Source organism: Rhinopithecus roxellana, chromosome 4 (assembly GCF_007565055.1).
Source record: "Rhinopithecus roxellana isolate Shanxi Qingling chromosome 4, ASM756505v1, whole genome shotgun sequence".
NCBI classification, from domain to species: Eukaryota; Metazoa; Chordata; class Mammalia; order Primates; family Cercopithecidae; genus Rhinopithecus; species Rhinopithecus roxellana.
The window spans coordinates 20,362,002-20,375,067 of NC_044552.1; the positions used below are offsets into that span (position 1 = coordinate 20,362,002).

General features: G+C 41.2%; 2 protein-coding genes across 7 annotated transcripts in view; one reads left to right on the top strand and one right to left on the bottom strand.

The window, feature by feature from the left end:
- LOC115891967 (histone H2B type 1-J) overlaps positions 1-7,532 on the bottom strand; it is a 35,324-nt gene extending 27,792 nt beyond the window's left edge. For 5 of the 6 annotated variants that reach the window (XR_004056817.1, XR_004056815.1, XR_004056818.1 and 2 more), the window contains exons 1-2: positions 7,080-7,532; positions 1,209-1,356 (exon numbers count right to left, since the gene is read on the bottom strand). Coding sequence is in view for 1 of the 6 variants with exons in the window: in XM_010374439.2 (XP_010372741.1) it covers positions 7,083-7,463 (381 nt within the window). In the remaining 5 variants the exon portion in view is untranslated. Of the gene's footprint in view, positions 1-962; positions 1,357-7,079 lie in introns of those variants that run through there. The other variant, XM_010374439.2, reaches the window with a different exon arrangement.
- Positions 7,533-7,789: 257 nt separating this feature from the next.
- Positions 7,790-11,926, top strand: LOC104671059 (histone H2A type 1). The gene is made up of 2 exons (XM_010374464.2): positions 7,790-8,855; positions 11,740-11,926. Exon 1 carries the CDS (start codon positions 7,790-7,792, stop codon positions 8,180-8,182), a length of 393 nt encoding a protein of 130 aa, XP_010372766.1. The 3' UTR covers positions 8,183-8,855; positions 11,740-11,926.
- The last annotated feature ends 1,140 nt before the right edge of the window (positions 11,927-13,066 follow it).

A 13,066-nucleotide genomic window follows, 5' to 3' on the forward strand; every position in this document is an offset into this window, starting at 1 on the left:
CGCCTGGCCATGACTCACATTTTATTGTCCCCTAATATATAGCCCTGAATAGACGGTGGCGATTTTTTATGATAAGGTCCTTTTGGTGGCATTTTCAAGAGGAATATCTCAGGCCATGTGGTTGCAAGTGCAGATTTAAAATAAGGAGAAATCTAGGCTGGAGACAAGTTTGCCAGCATTCAGCCTTTCAGCTGTACTATGTCACCTACTCTGTACTAGGGCCAGAGAGGAAACAATGGCTGGTGAAAGAGCAACTGATACTTCTGAAGCCAGGAAGACATAAATAATTAGAACAAAAGAGAGGGTGAACAAGGAATAGTGTTGACAGCGCAGCCCTCAAGTCTTGGGTCCTTCTAAGTGCAGGATGAAAAAGGAAGCCTTCACGACACATAAATTCTTACGAGACAGTGTTTCTCTTCTGGGAGAAATGGAAACTCAGAAATCAGTGCTCTCAAAGGGAAATTAGGTATGATTTCTTGGGAGCCACAACCCAACCAGGCTACAAGGCTTTCCAAATAATACAGTCCTGAGTTTGAGCCTCAGAGAAGGCAGGTATATTTTCAAGTCATGCATTGTATCAGTTGCCTTTTTTGGTAGATAAAATACTGTATATGCTAATAATCATTAACAAAAAACCATTCAGGTAAAAAGAAGAAATCTGAGTTTTAACAAAACTGAAAAACACTCAGAAGAGGACTATATGGAATGACAATTTGTTTTTCATCTTCTGGATCATCCCCTGAGGAAAGCAAAGAAAGTTCCCTCAGGATATTCCATTTGGCAACAGCGGAGCAGAGGAATGTTACTTTATTCATTTATTCAGAGAAGTACTTCGCTGGGCACTGTTCTAGAAGATGGGAAATACAAGTGATCAAAATATAACCTACTCCACAACTCTCAAATCCAGCTCCAAAAAACTTTTAGTGTGGAGGGTGGCACAGTAAAGATAATAAGCCAATAAATAAGTAAAACACAGCATTTCAGATCTGTATATTATGACAAAAAAAAAGTGGGGCTAAATTGGAACAGGAAACACAGATGGGGTGCTCAATTACAAGATGGCAGTTAAAGAAGGCCTCACTGACAAGATAGGTTCCCAGTGTTAGGACCCCAATATCCTTCCTTACAAAGGGTGGGGATCCCACCCTAGAAAAGGAATAGCAGTTCAGCTGCCCCACAGCAGCTGTGGCAGCGCTGTTTCTGGATACCTTCATGGAGAAATGCACACACTGCCCTTCATTTCAAAGATGAGCATCAGTGTTGTCTTCAGAGAAGATGCAGCTATTGTGGGGTTAGGGTTTCTCTCCTCAGGTCACTAGTGTAGGTGCACCTGCTGAGAAGTTTCAGCCACTCCACCTGCAATAAGAAAGACAGATAGTTAATGAGAAAAGCAAGAGACAGAACCTGTGAAGAACATGTGACCATCAATCATTTGAATGAAAGGGGGCAAACTTGAATGAAAGAGGACACATTTGTTTATTTGTGTTTGTATAAAGGTATTCCAGACAGGTACACAGGAAACGAAAAGTGGTTCACTGTAGTATATCAAAGATAAAACACAGCCAGGCCTTAGTTTAAATGACAAAAATAGATTTTATTTAGTAATCACTGACAGTGGGAAACCATCTGGGTTTCATAACTGGCACATATCAAAATCAGGCTCCACAGAGCCTGGGAGACGAGGGCCCTATCTTCAGACGTTGACTGAAACAAACGGTAAATTCCTTTGGCGGCATCAATTGAGTTTTCTCAGGCAGGCACTTGAGGAGACCGGGGCTATTAGAAATTGTTCAGGTCTTTATAGGCCAAAGTGGCCACCTAGTCCAGAAGGGGGCTCAGAAGAAGCCGCCTAGAGTTTGGTCAAAAAGAGAATCGTTGCCAAGTAGATGAGGGAACTGGGCGGCTGGGGGCTTTTGGAGATGGGATGGTTTATAGTATTTTTTGCATATTCAATTATTAAACCGTAGCAATGAAATACCTAATGGAAATCACAAAACGAAACAGTTTTAGCTACATTATCCTATCCATTATCGCCACAAGATGGCGATAGCGCTTCTCAATTCGCCTGCGGGACAGACGAGGGTGCGGCCCCGAGAACTCCTCCCTGTGCCAACAGCAGCGTTTCGTTAGTTCAGTCGCCTGAACTCCTCTGCATGTAGATTTCTCTCAGGGTAGCCCTTTGTTGACCAAAAAAGAAATACGTTCACTGATTTGGCCAGCTTTTTTTTTTTTTTTTAACTTTTTTTTTGGAAGGGAAAGGGAGTGGTCATGGACACAAAAATACAGAGAATCCTGCACTTCCCAAGGCTCGTCGCGGAGGCTTCAATAGTTACCAACATCTTGCCCATTTTGTTTCATTATCCGCACCCACACTGACAGATGAGGGAGTCTAAAAAATATCCAAAACATGAAATCCCAAATATGTGATTTTAATCATGAATATTTTCACAAATACCCTAACAGATACGGATATAAAGAAAATACACTAGATTTTACACCTAAGAAAATTTTAAAAATGATGTGTAACATTATCCAATACCTAGCCCTTAAAGAAAGAAAATCCTGAATTGTCTCAAGTATTTTTTATACTGATTTTGTCTGACTGAGATCCCACCAGATCCAAATACGGCATTTGGTTGCTGTTCCTCTTGAATGTATTAAAATCCATAAATTTACCCAAGTCTCCAAGTAGCCTGACTGCTCTTTGAAAAAGGAATTGAGACCATAATCTGGGTGGGAATTCTCACTGATTATGGATTGTCATTGTTTTTAAAACATTCTTTGAAAAGTGTTTTGGAAAAAATGGTTTTCTTTCTTTTTTTTTTTTTTTTTTTTTTTTTTTTTTGAGATCTGTCGCCCAGGCTGAAGTGCAGTGGCACGATCTCGGCTCATTGCAATCTTTGCCTCCCGGGTTCAGGCGATTCTCCTGCCTCAGCCTCCCAAGTAGCTGGGACTACAGGCACGCACCACTACGCCTGGCTTATTTTTGTATTTTTAGTAAAGACCGGGTTTCACCATGTTGGCCAGGCTGATCTCCTTCCTGACCTTACGTGATCCGCCCGCCTCAGCCTCCCAAAATGCTGGGATTACAGGCGTGAGCCACCGCGCCCGGCCAAAGGTGTACTTTTTATTAGAGTGTTTTTAAAAATACTCAAATTATCTGTCACGGTTCCTTGCCTATACCCCTAAAAAGAGAGGGGAGGAGTGGGGGAAGCGGGGGTGAAAACAGAAATAAAAAGAAAACTGACACACAGAGGAGGAGTCCAAAAGCCCAACTCCCATTAAGTCAAGACTTCCCACAGTTCTTTAAGCCAGCAAATGAATGTAATTTAAACTGCTTTAAACTTCATATAAAAATAAATCATTTTTGGTAAATCAATAAACAAAGAGGCATCTCCATGACTACTGGTGGGAGTATGTGCTCCTCCTTTTCTAAAACAAAAAAACAGCAGAGAGCCCTGAGTTGGAAACATGAAAAGCATAACTTTTTTGAGTTGGCTATTATTAAGTGTAATATGAGACAGACCACTCCATTCCTACATCTCTTTTCTTTAACCAATGCATTTTGGCTACAGAAGAAATTATGCCTTTTCTTAGTCACTATTCAGCACATCTACAACATCCAAAATTGAACAGTACTCCAAGAGGGTGCTAAATGACTACATGCCACTTTAACTGAGTCTTCCAAAAACTGAGACTTCTGCTTATAAGGAATGTGGTACACATTAGGACTACTGAGTCCCATGGTCATCCATTCATTACCTTACCCTTTCTGTATAATGCATAGAAATGGGTCCAAAAAATGTTGAGATATGAGGTATAAAGTGTTCAGTAAGTTCATAGGCGGTCCTGCTAGCAACAGCAAAGTGAAGCATATCCAAATTTAGAGTGTTTATCTCAGTGAAGACAAATCCCTGCCTTATCCATGACAAAATACTTGCAAGAATACAAGAATACTTCCCCTGACATATGGGGCACTTAGCAGCATCAGTATCCAGAGGTCAGCCTTGGTGAGCTAAGTCTATACTACAGAGCTCAAGTATCACCTCTACCATTGCCTGCCATCCTGGTCACATTGTTTACAAATAAATCACTTGGGCAAGCAGTGGGGTGATAGGAAAAGAGACTACATAACAGCCACATGGTTGATTGTACCTGACTGTTGATAGCCTCCTCTTAAGAGTGAGAATTTAGGTTAGCATTCATATGGGACATTATTCTCATACTCTGGGACCATTCTGGGAAATTCGTCCATATCACCATTCCCCAAAGCTTCTTGTCAACACAGCCTCCACTTTTGCCTACTTAAAATCTCTGTCTATCCAAACCATTAACCGTGTACATTCAGTTTAAATCAGTGTCTTAGGTCACTCTCCTTCTAGAAAAAGTAAACAATGGCATTCAGTACTCCAAATTGTGCTGAGTGACAGAAATTCTTTTTCCTATTGCCATTTATGGACATACTTGAGCTATGGCTTCTAATGCTACTGTTACAACTGGCATCAGTAGTATTAGCCAGCTTATATTGAATGCTTACTATGTACAGGACATTGTTGTAAGTATACCAAAACTATTTGCTCAAGAGGTACTATTACATCCCCCTTTTTAAAATGAAGGGAAAAGCCAAAGGAAAAAAAAAGAGAAAAAAGCCAATTCTTCAGGAACTGGTTAGTAATGGGTTGAACTTGTAGCATTCAGTTTTTCTTTTCTTTCTTTCTTTTTTTTTTTTTTTTGAGACAGAAACCCCTCTGTTGCCCAGGCTGGAGTGCAGTGACAGGATCTCAGCTCACTGCAACCTCCGCCTCCTGGGGTCAAGTGATTCTCCTGCCTGAGTCTCCCTAGTAGCTGAGATTACAGGGTCCCGCGAGCACATCGGGCTAATTTTTGTATTTTTAGTAGGGACGGGGTTTCACCATGTTGGCCAGGCTGATCTCGAACTCCTGACCTCAACTGATCCACCAGCCTCGGCCTCCCAAAGTGCTGGGATTACAGGCATGAGCCACCCCACCCAGTCCCATTCAGTTTTTCAAGCAAAGTATTTTTTGTGCTTATTCTTAAGGGGACACTAGCAAGATGAAAATAACCCGTAAGGTGATCATTTGTTTCATTACCCCTTAGGCAAGTTAGTCTTCTGAGTAACAGAATTAGCTGGGTTCATTTCAACTTAACTTTGTGTAGTTTTCGAAAACCTAGCCTTTACAAATTTTCACCTGTGGCTGGACAATATGCCCATGAGTCAGTCGCAATCCTCCTTTTCTTACAAACTCTGCTTTTTATTCTGATTTCTATATCTTGTAAGATAAAGAAGCAAGTTATTTAGCTTGGAAATATCATCTGACTATTTGGATTAATAGGGTCAGAGGCCCCTGTAACATAACAATGTCATAAAAGTAACTTAAGTTCTATTTATTCACAGAATTGATAACAGTTCAGTTATCATTAGTATGGGATTACAGTGAAGGAAAAGAACTTGAGTGTATATTTTCTACATAGAAATATATACAACAAACCAGATAGCAATTCAAAGAGATATATATTTTAGAAACTCTACAGAGAGTTTTCAAAGGCTAGACAAGTGTCCGAGAAAAACCTCAAAAAAGAAATTTCATAAAGCAGACAATATTAAACTGGGCTTTGAAAAAAATAGGTAGGACTTGAGTCAACAAGAGAAAAGTGTGTATTTGATAGTGGATTTAACAAAAATACTAATTGCTTTAGATGCTATTACTCTGCTAAATTTAGATCCATTTTAAATAAACTAGATAGTAACTCAAGTTTATATACAATTACTACCTTTGAAACCTAAAGCCAGTCATAGTGGGAGCTTCCAAATGCTTTATAGACCTTAGATTTTTACCTAAGAGACACATGACTGAATAGTTACAACCTAGAGCAACATCGTTTGTTGGATGACTGGTTCTCATTTGTGACAACCTGAGTAAGGGGGAACTTGTTTTTCCTCACTTCTAGGCAGTCAAAAACAGTATTTAAAATACTAAAGAAAGGAGTTTTAAAATTGAAATTGACTTATTTCAGAAAAGAGTCTGGGATAAATGTCCTCAAGTTTTCTGCCCTAACACCCCGAATTGTCCTGTTTAGGCTTCTAATGCCTTTGCTTATATAGATATACCATAAAGGGAAAATAGTATTCTAATTAGAAATAAAGCATTGATCAGGCTGAAAACTACGGCCTTCAAATTCCATTGCAGCCGGACTGGATGGCTCACGCCTGTAATCCTAGCACTTTGGGAGGCTGAGGCTGGTGGATCATCTAAAGTCAGGAGTTCGAGACCAGCCTGGCCAACATGGTGAAATCCCGTCCCTACTAAAAATACAAAAATTATGCGGGCATGGTGGCGCATGCCTCTAATCCCAGCTACCCGGAAGGCTGAGGCAGGAGAATCGCTGGAACCCGGGAGGCTGAGGTTGCAGTGAGCTGAGATCGCGCCACTGCACTCCCGTCTGGGTGACAGAGGAAGTCTCCCTCACAAAAAAAAAAAAAAAAACACACACAAACTGATTATGTTGCCATAAACGGTCCCTTTTAAAAAAAATCGCTCTATCCAATGAAAATTGAGAGATAAACCTCTTTCCCGAAAGCGATAAAATACTCAAGAATGAGAAACTGACAAACTGACAGTTTACTGAGTTTGTTAAGGAAGGCCAAATAAAGGCGGGGTTTGAATTCCTTTAGCACACCCAAACCGACCGTGGAATACAGCAACTAATCAGGATGCAGAGAGGAAGGGCGGGCGCTGCCCGGACAAATTCAAACTGATAACCGCTGGAATTTGGCACTGTTCCAACTCACTATCCGCTGGGGGACCGACGAGTATTTTAATTGGTTTCGAACGTATAATAGAAGGTCTCCCCATCTCCTTACTTAACTCTAAGGGGATTAGAATGGCAGATCTAAAAAAAAAGTCATCAAGGATTAGTTCAGACTGAAAAACATAGTAGCGAATTACAAGTACTTATCAATGGCCAGCACAGGAGGAATACAAGCACCAGCTCTCTCTTTGAGAAGATGGGTGGCTCTTAAAAGAGCCGTTAGGGTTGAGAGTTTGCAACCAACTCACTGTTTATTTAGCGCTGGTGTACTTGGTGACGGCCTTGGTGCCCTCGGACACGGCGTGCTTGGCCAACTCCCCCGGCAGCAGCAGGCGCACAGCCGTCTGGATCTCCCTGGAGGTGATGGTCGAGCGCTTGTTGTAATGCGCCAGGCGGGAAGCCTCACCAGCAATGCGCTCGAAAATGTCGTTCACAAACGAATTCATGATGCCCATGGCCTTGGACGAAATGCCGGTGTCAGGGTGGACCTGCTTCAGCACCTTGTACACATAGATGGAATAACTCTCCTTGCGGCTGCGCTTGCGCTTCTTGCCGTCCTTCTTCTGCGCCTTAGTCACCGCCTTCTTGGAGCCCTTTTTCGGGGCGGGAGCGGACTTCGCTGGCTCTGGCATAGCGAACAGTAACTACAAAGCTCCAAGGAAAAAGAAAAACAGAGTGAGCAAGGTATGACAAAGGCGCTTTTATATAGAATCGCTTATGCAAATAAGGTGAAGAGTTGAAGTCTTGTGTCTGATTGGTAGTTATTCAGGGTAACGTCAGCGGTCAGTTCTGCCCAATCAGGATTCGCAAATCCAGAAGACGCACTACCATTGGTTGAAATTAAACTGCAGTCCTAACCAACAACACGTCTTCTTTTTCGCGCCCAATAATGTTTATAAAAAGCGCCGCCTGGCGTGTTTGTTTCGTAGTTGGTTGAGGTGAGTTAGTTGTGCTCGCGATGTCTGGACGTGGAAAGCAGGGAGGTAAGGCTCGCGCAAAGGCCAAGACCCGCTCCTCTAGGGCCGGGCTCCAGTTCCCCGTGGGCCGAGTGCACCGCCTGCTCCGCAAGGGCAATTATGCGGAGAGGGTCGGGGCCGGCGCACCGGTGTATCTGGCAGCGGTGCTAGAGTACCTGACCGCCGAGATCCTGGAACTGGCGGGCAATGCGGCCCGCGACAACAAGAAGACCCGCATCATCCCGCGTCACCTCCAACTGGCCATCCGCAACGACGAGGAACTCAACAAGCTGCTGGGCAAAGTCACCATCGCACAGGGCGGTGTCCTGCCCAACATCCAGGCAGTGCTGCTGCCCAAAAAGACTGAGAGCCACCACAAGGCGAAGGGCAAGTAACTACCTGGACTAGTTTGTGGCAACTGGAGTAAAACGAGTCCAAACCAACGGCTCTTTTAAGGGCCACCCACGTCTTCTCTAAAAGAACTAACATTTCTTCCATGTGAAAGAAAATGAGACATGGGGAAAACTTCAGTCATAAGTTACCCAACCTTATACCTTTTGAAGACCGTGTGTAGCGAACACCGCAGATTTAAAAGAAAAACTACAGGGAAGGTGGTCCAGATTCTACCACGTTTAAAAGTTAGGATGTGAACAGATGTATTAGGCCACTACTTAATTTTAAACTTAGTGGGTGTCCACAGAGTGCCAGTGGCTTAGTGAGTTTTTGAAGCACTTTGGCACAAGGGTTATTGTCCTGGCTAGAATTAAGCAGACAGCTATTCCACGCGGGCCAAGGGCGGCAAGATGTCCCGCCGCTACGTGCTCGGCACGGTGACCCTGCGCGCGACGTACTGCGCTACCAGAACTCCGAGCTGCGGATCAGCAAGCTGCCTGCTGCGAGAGCTCGGCGGTGACGCCGCTGTAGGAGAGCGAGGCTGCAGGACTTTGTGACACGATAGTCCACCTCCCTGCAAAGGCTCTCTCAGAGACACGTCTTTCCTAATGGATAGCTGTGAAGCATTCTCTTACCCACCCCACTGCATGTTTCAAAGTATTCCTTTAAAATGAAGTGAGTAAAATACTGGGATGACGTTATCTGGAGCCCAAGAAAGATTTCTCATTTGGAAAGGCCTAATATCCTAAGTTGCTTACCCAGAAGAACTTGACAGGATAGTTATTTCTAATAAACCTTAAAACCCTTTCAGGAAATTTGAGGTAAAGTGTTAGCACACAGACTGTTAAAATGTCTTCCTCACAGATACGGGGGAAAATACATAGAGGATTATAATATGGTTCAACACATGATGAGTATTAGAAATGTACTTTAGAAATGAGTATTAGAAATGTACAGTGTTGGGCGTTCCTGTCACAAACAGGCCTCCTAGCAAGACTGGCAGATTTCTGTGGAGGAGGGTTATTTAGTACGATAGTGCAAATAACTTTTGGTGTTGTAGCTAAATAAGGAATACTTATGCCAAGATTGCACAATCTTGCCTCCTACCTCTGTTCACTGAACTCTGATGTAATTTATTTATTTATTTATTTTTATTTTATTTTATTTTTTTGAGACGCGGTCTTGCTCTGTGGCCCAGGCTGAAGTGCAGTGGCGTGATTTCTGTTCACTGCAAGCTCCGCCTCCCGGGTTCACTCCATTCTCCTGCCTCAGCCTCCCAAGTAGCTGGGACTGCAGGCACCCGCCACCACGCCCGGCTAATTTTTTGTATTTTTAGTAGAGACGGGGTTTCACCGTGTTAGCCAGAATGATCTCAATCTCCTGACCTCGTGATCCGCCCACCTCGGCCTCCCAAAGTGCTGGGATTACAGGCGTAAGCCACAGCGCCTGGCCCACTCTGATGTAATTTTGAGAAAAAGACATTAACTCATTTTTCTTGCGTATTGTAGACACTTTTGGCTGTCTGGTAACATGGAAAATCTCAGAATGATGTTTTAAGTATATAAAATGCCGAAGTTAAATTACAGTTATCAGAGTATTTTTAAAACTTGATAGTGATAAATGGCCCTATATAGTTATGTTGTTAATATAGTTAACACATTATATGATTTGGTGAGCCTAATTGCTGTTTACTAATTAGAGGAGTATAAATGTTTAAAGATAACTCAGCAATTGTAATGAGAAATGAAATATCTAATGTCTTTTGGGTTACAAAGTAACAGGTACTGAGATTTGTGGCCTAAATTCATAATAAAGTGAAATGTTCAAGTTCAGTCAAGGTTAACTTTTTAAAAATAGATATTTTACTACCCAAACTCACAGACTTCCCCTTCAGCACCCTCCAATTGCTGAATTTTTATCCTTAGGGGCGTTGTGACATATAAATATGGACCTCAGGTTAAAAACTCTTGCCTTAAAATTTGGTCAACCTACTCCATTTCTTTTCAGCTCCTTTTCTCTAGATACCGCCTCTTCCTATCTGGAATTTCTTTAGCACTTAGTCTATTGACATCTTGTAACATTTTATTGTTTCTGTTTCTTGTTGTTAAAATATAACTACTTCCAATCCTAGTATAAATATGATGTTCTGGAACAGAAACAAGTGCTGACAATTAGCAAAAATAGGTACTTGAGACGCCCCCAAAATAGTAAAATGTTTGGCTTTTTGATGGATTTTTATACTGTGTAGCCCAAATGATAATTTTACTCATTTTTGAATTGTTCGTCTTTAAAGGTCTTTCAACTTATTTAAATTAATATTTAATAAATTTCACAATTAAATGTACAGTGGTTGGACACAGGATGTATTTTGCAAGTGTAACTGTTACTGGAAAGGGGTCCCAATCCAGACACCAAGAGAGGGTTCTTGGGTCTCTCTCAAGAAAGAATTCGAGGCAAATCCATAGAGTACAGTGAAAGCAAGTTTATTAGAGAGGTAAAGAAAATTGTTCTTTTGTTCTAGTCTAAGGATATTTATAGTTATTTCTTGATTACATGCTAAACAAGGGATGGATTCTTCATGAGTTTTCTGGGAAAGGGGTGGGCAATTCCCCAACTGAGAGTTCCTCCTCCTTTTAGACCATATAGGGTAGCTTTCCGACGTTGCCATGGCTTCTGTAAATGATCATGGCACTGGTGGGAGTGTCTTTTAGCATGCTGATGCATTATAAGTGTGTATAATGAGCAGTGAGGATAACCAGAGGTCAATTTCCTCGCCATCTTGATTTTGGTAGGTTTTGGCTGGCTTCTTTACCTCATGCTTTCATTAGGAAAGTCTTTGTGACCTGTACCTTGTGCCAACCTCTTCTGTGACTCATTCTGTGAATACAAATGCCTTAAGCTTCTGGGAATGCAGCCCAGTAGGCCTCAGCCTTATTTTACCCAGCTCCTATTCAAGATGGAGTTGCTCTGATTTAAACGCCTTTGACATAATAAAGTTTGCTGCTAGATTTGTTTTGTAATGTGAAAGAATGTTGAGTACTCAGAGTTACTCTGTTTGAACTAAGTTTATCTTGATAGTCAGTTATCCTATTAGAAAAGAGACTGACTAGCATCACATTTTTTAAAATGTTATACTGTGTGTATGTTTACTATCAATTTCAGAACTAAATTTACCGTCAATTTCAGAAACTAAAGAGTCTGACAAACTCAAACATCCTTGTAGGGGAAGCCAAATTTTACCTCTATCCTCTTAAGAGTTTTTATGGCTGGGCCTGATAATTAAACTGACATAAGACAGATTAAGAGGAGAAAAGCATATAAATTTATTTAATATAAATTTTATGTGGCATGGGACATGGGAGCTCTAATTACAGACCCCAAAGAAGTAGCAAAACCTAAATGCTTTTATAGTAGGTTGAACAGAGTAAATTGTGAAAATATAACTGTGTAGGAAGGCTAAAGGAAAACAACAATTATTTTAAGGAGATTTGCTTTTACAGAATTCTCTTGGTTTCAACTTCCTGTCCTTGATGAAAATGTTCTTTTCCTTTTGGTACAGGGAGGACATCTTCCACATCAGGCCTCCGAGCCCAAGCTAAGCCTGTGACATGCACATATACATCGATGGCCTGAAGCAACTGAAGATCCACAGAAGTGAAAACAGCCTTAACTGATGACATTCCACCATTGTGATTTGTTTCTGCCCCACCCTAACTGATCAATGTACTTTATAATTCTCCCCACCCTTGAGAATGTACTTTGTGAGATCCATCCCCTACCCCCAAAACATTGCTCTTAACTCCACCGCCTATCCCAAAACCTGTAAGAACTAATGATAATCCCACCACCCTTTGCTGACTCTCTTTTCGGACTCAGCCCGCCTGCACCCAGGTGAAATAAACAGCCTTGTTGCTCACACAAAACCTGTTTGGTGGTCTCTTCACACGGACATGGGAATTTTAATTTCTGCTTTTAGGGAGGAAAAAGGGAACAACAGTGAGAGTGCCTTTCTGCCTTTCTTGTACCTACTCTTGTAAATTGCCTTTATCTCAAAATCTTATTCCAAAATGGCATATTTTGGGATGGCATATTCTGCCACGTTTTACCATTCATTGCTATCCTTATTGTCACTAATTGCTATGCGAAAACTCATGAAATCAGATACAGAAAATGGCTTCTGATTGGTGAGAAGCTCAAGTAGAGAAATATATTTGTTAACTAATGCTGGGGAAATACAATTTTGAAATCTCCCAAAGAATATAAATAATTTTATTATTGAATAAGCATTAAACCAGAGAGTTGCTTATCACAGGCAATCTTGGGAAGAGATTGCAAAACCAGAAAGAAATCTTGCTTTCTTATTATGTATAGCCACGTTGGATAGGTTTTGCAATTCGAAGTTAGGTGACAGCTAAAGTTTGGCCTATTTTCTCGCTGGAAACTGGGAGACAGAGCACTATCTTTTTAAATGATGAACATTTCAAAGAGATGGCTCTCCAGGCATTGAGAAAATATTGTTATAAAGCCTATTTAGTCATTAAAAGGATTTGCATACATTTTAAAAGGACAGAGAAAGACATCTTGAAAGCGATGAGAAAGGAAGTCTCTTGTTTACAACAGATAATTAAGCCTGTTATTTTTAATTTGTATTTACCCTTAGATTAAGTATTCAATTAATCTATGCTACCTTACCCTCTTTACAACATATACTGAATTCAGCTACAGCAAGTTACAGCGAGTCATATCAATTTTGTTTTGTTTTCCAAAGATGTATGGCAAGTTTTCTTTTATTGCAATGTAAATGCAAAAATTTTTAAAGTATTTTAATGAAAAGTTTATCTTCATTTACTTTATGACATTTAAGTGGAGTACTTTGAAAATACTTC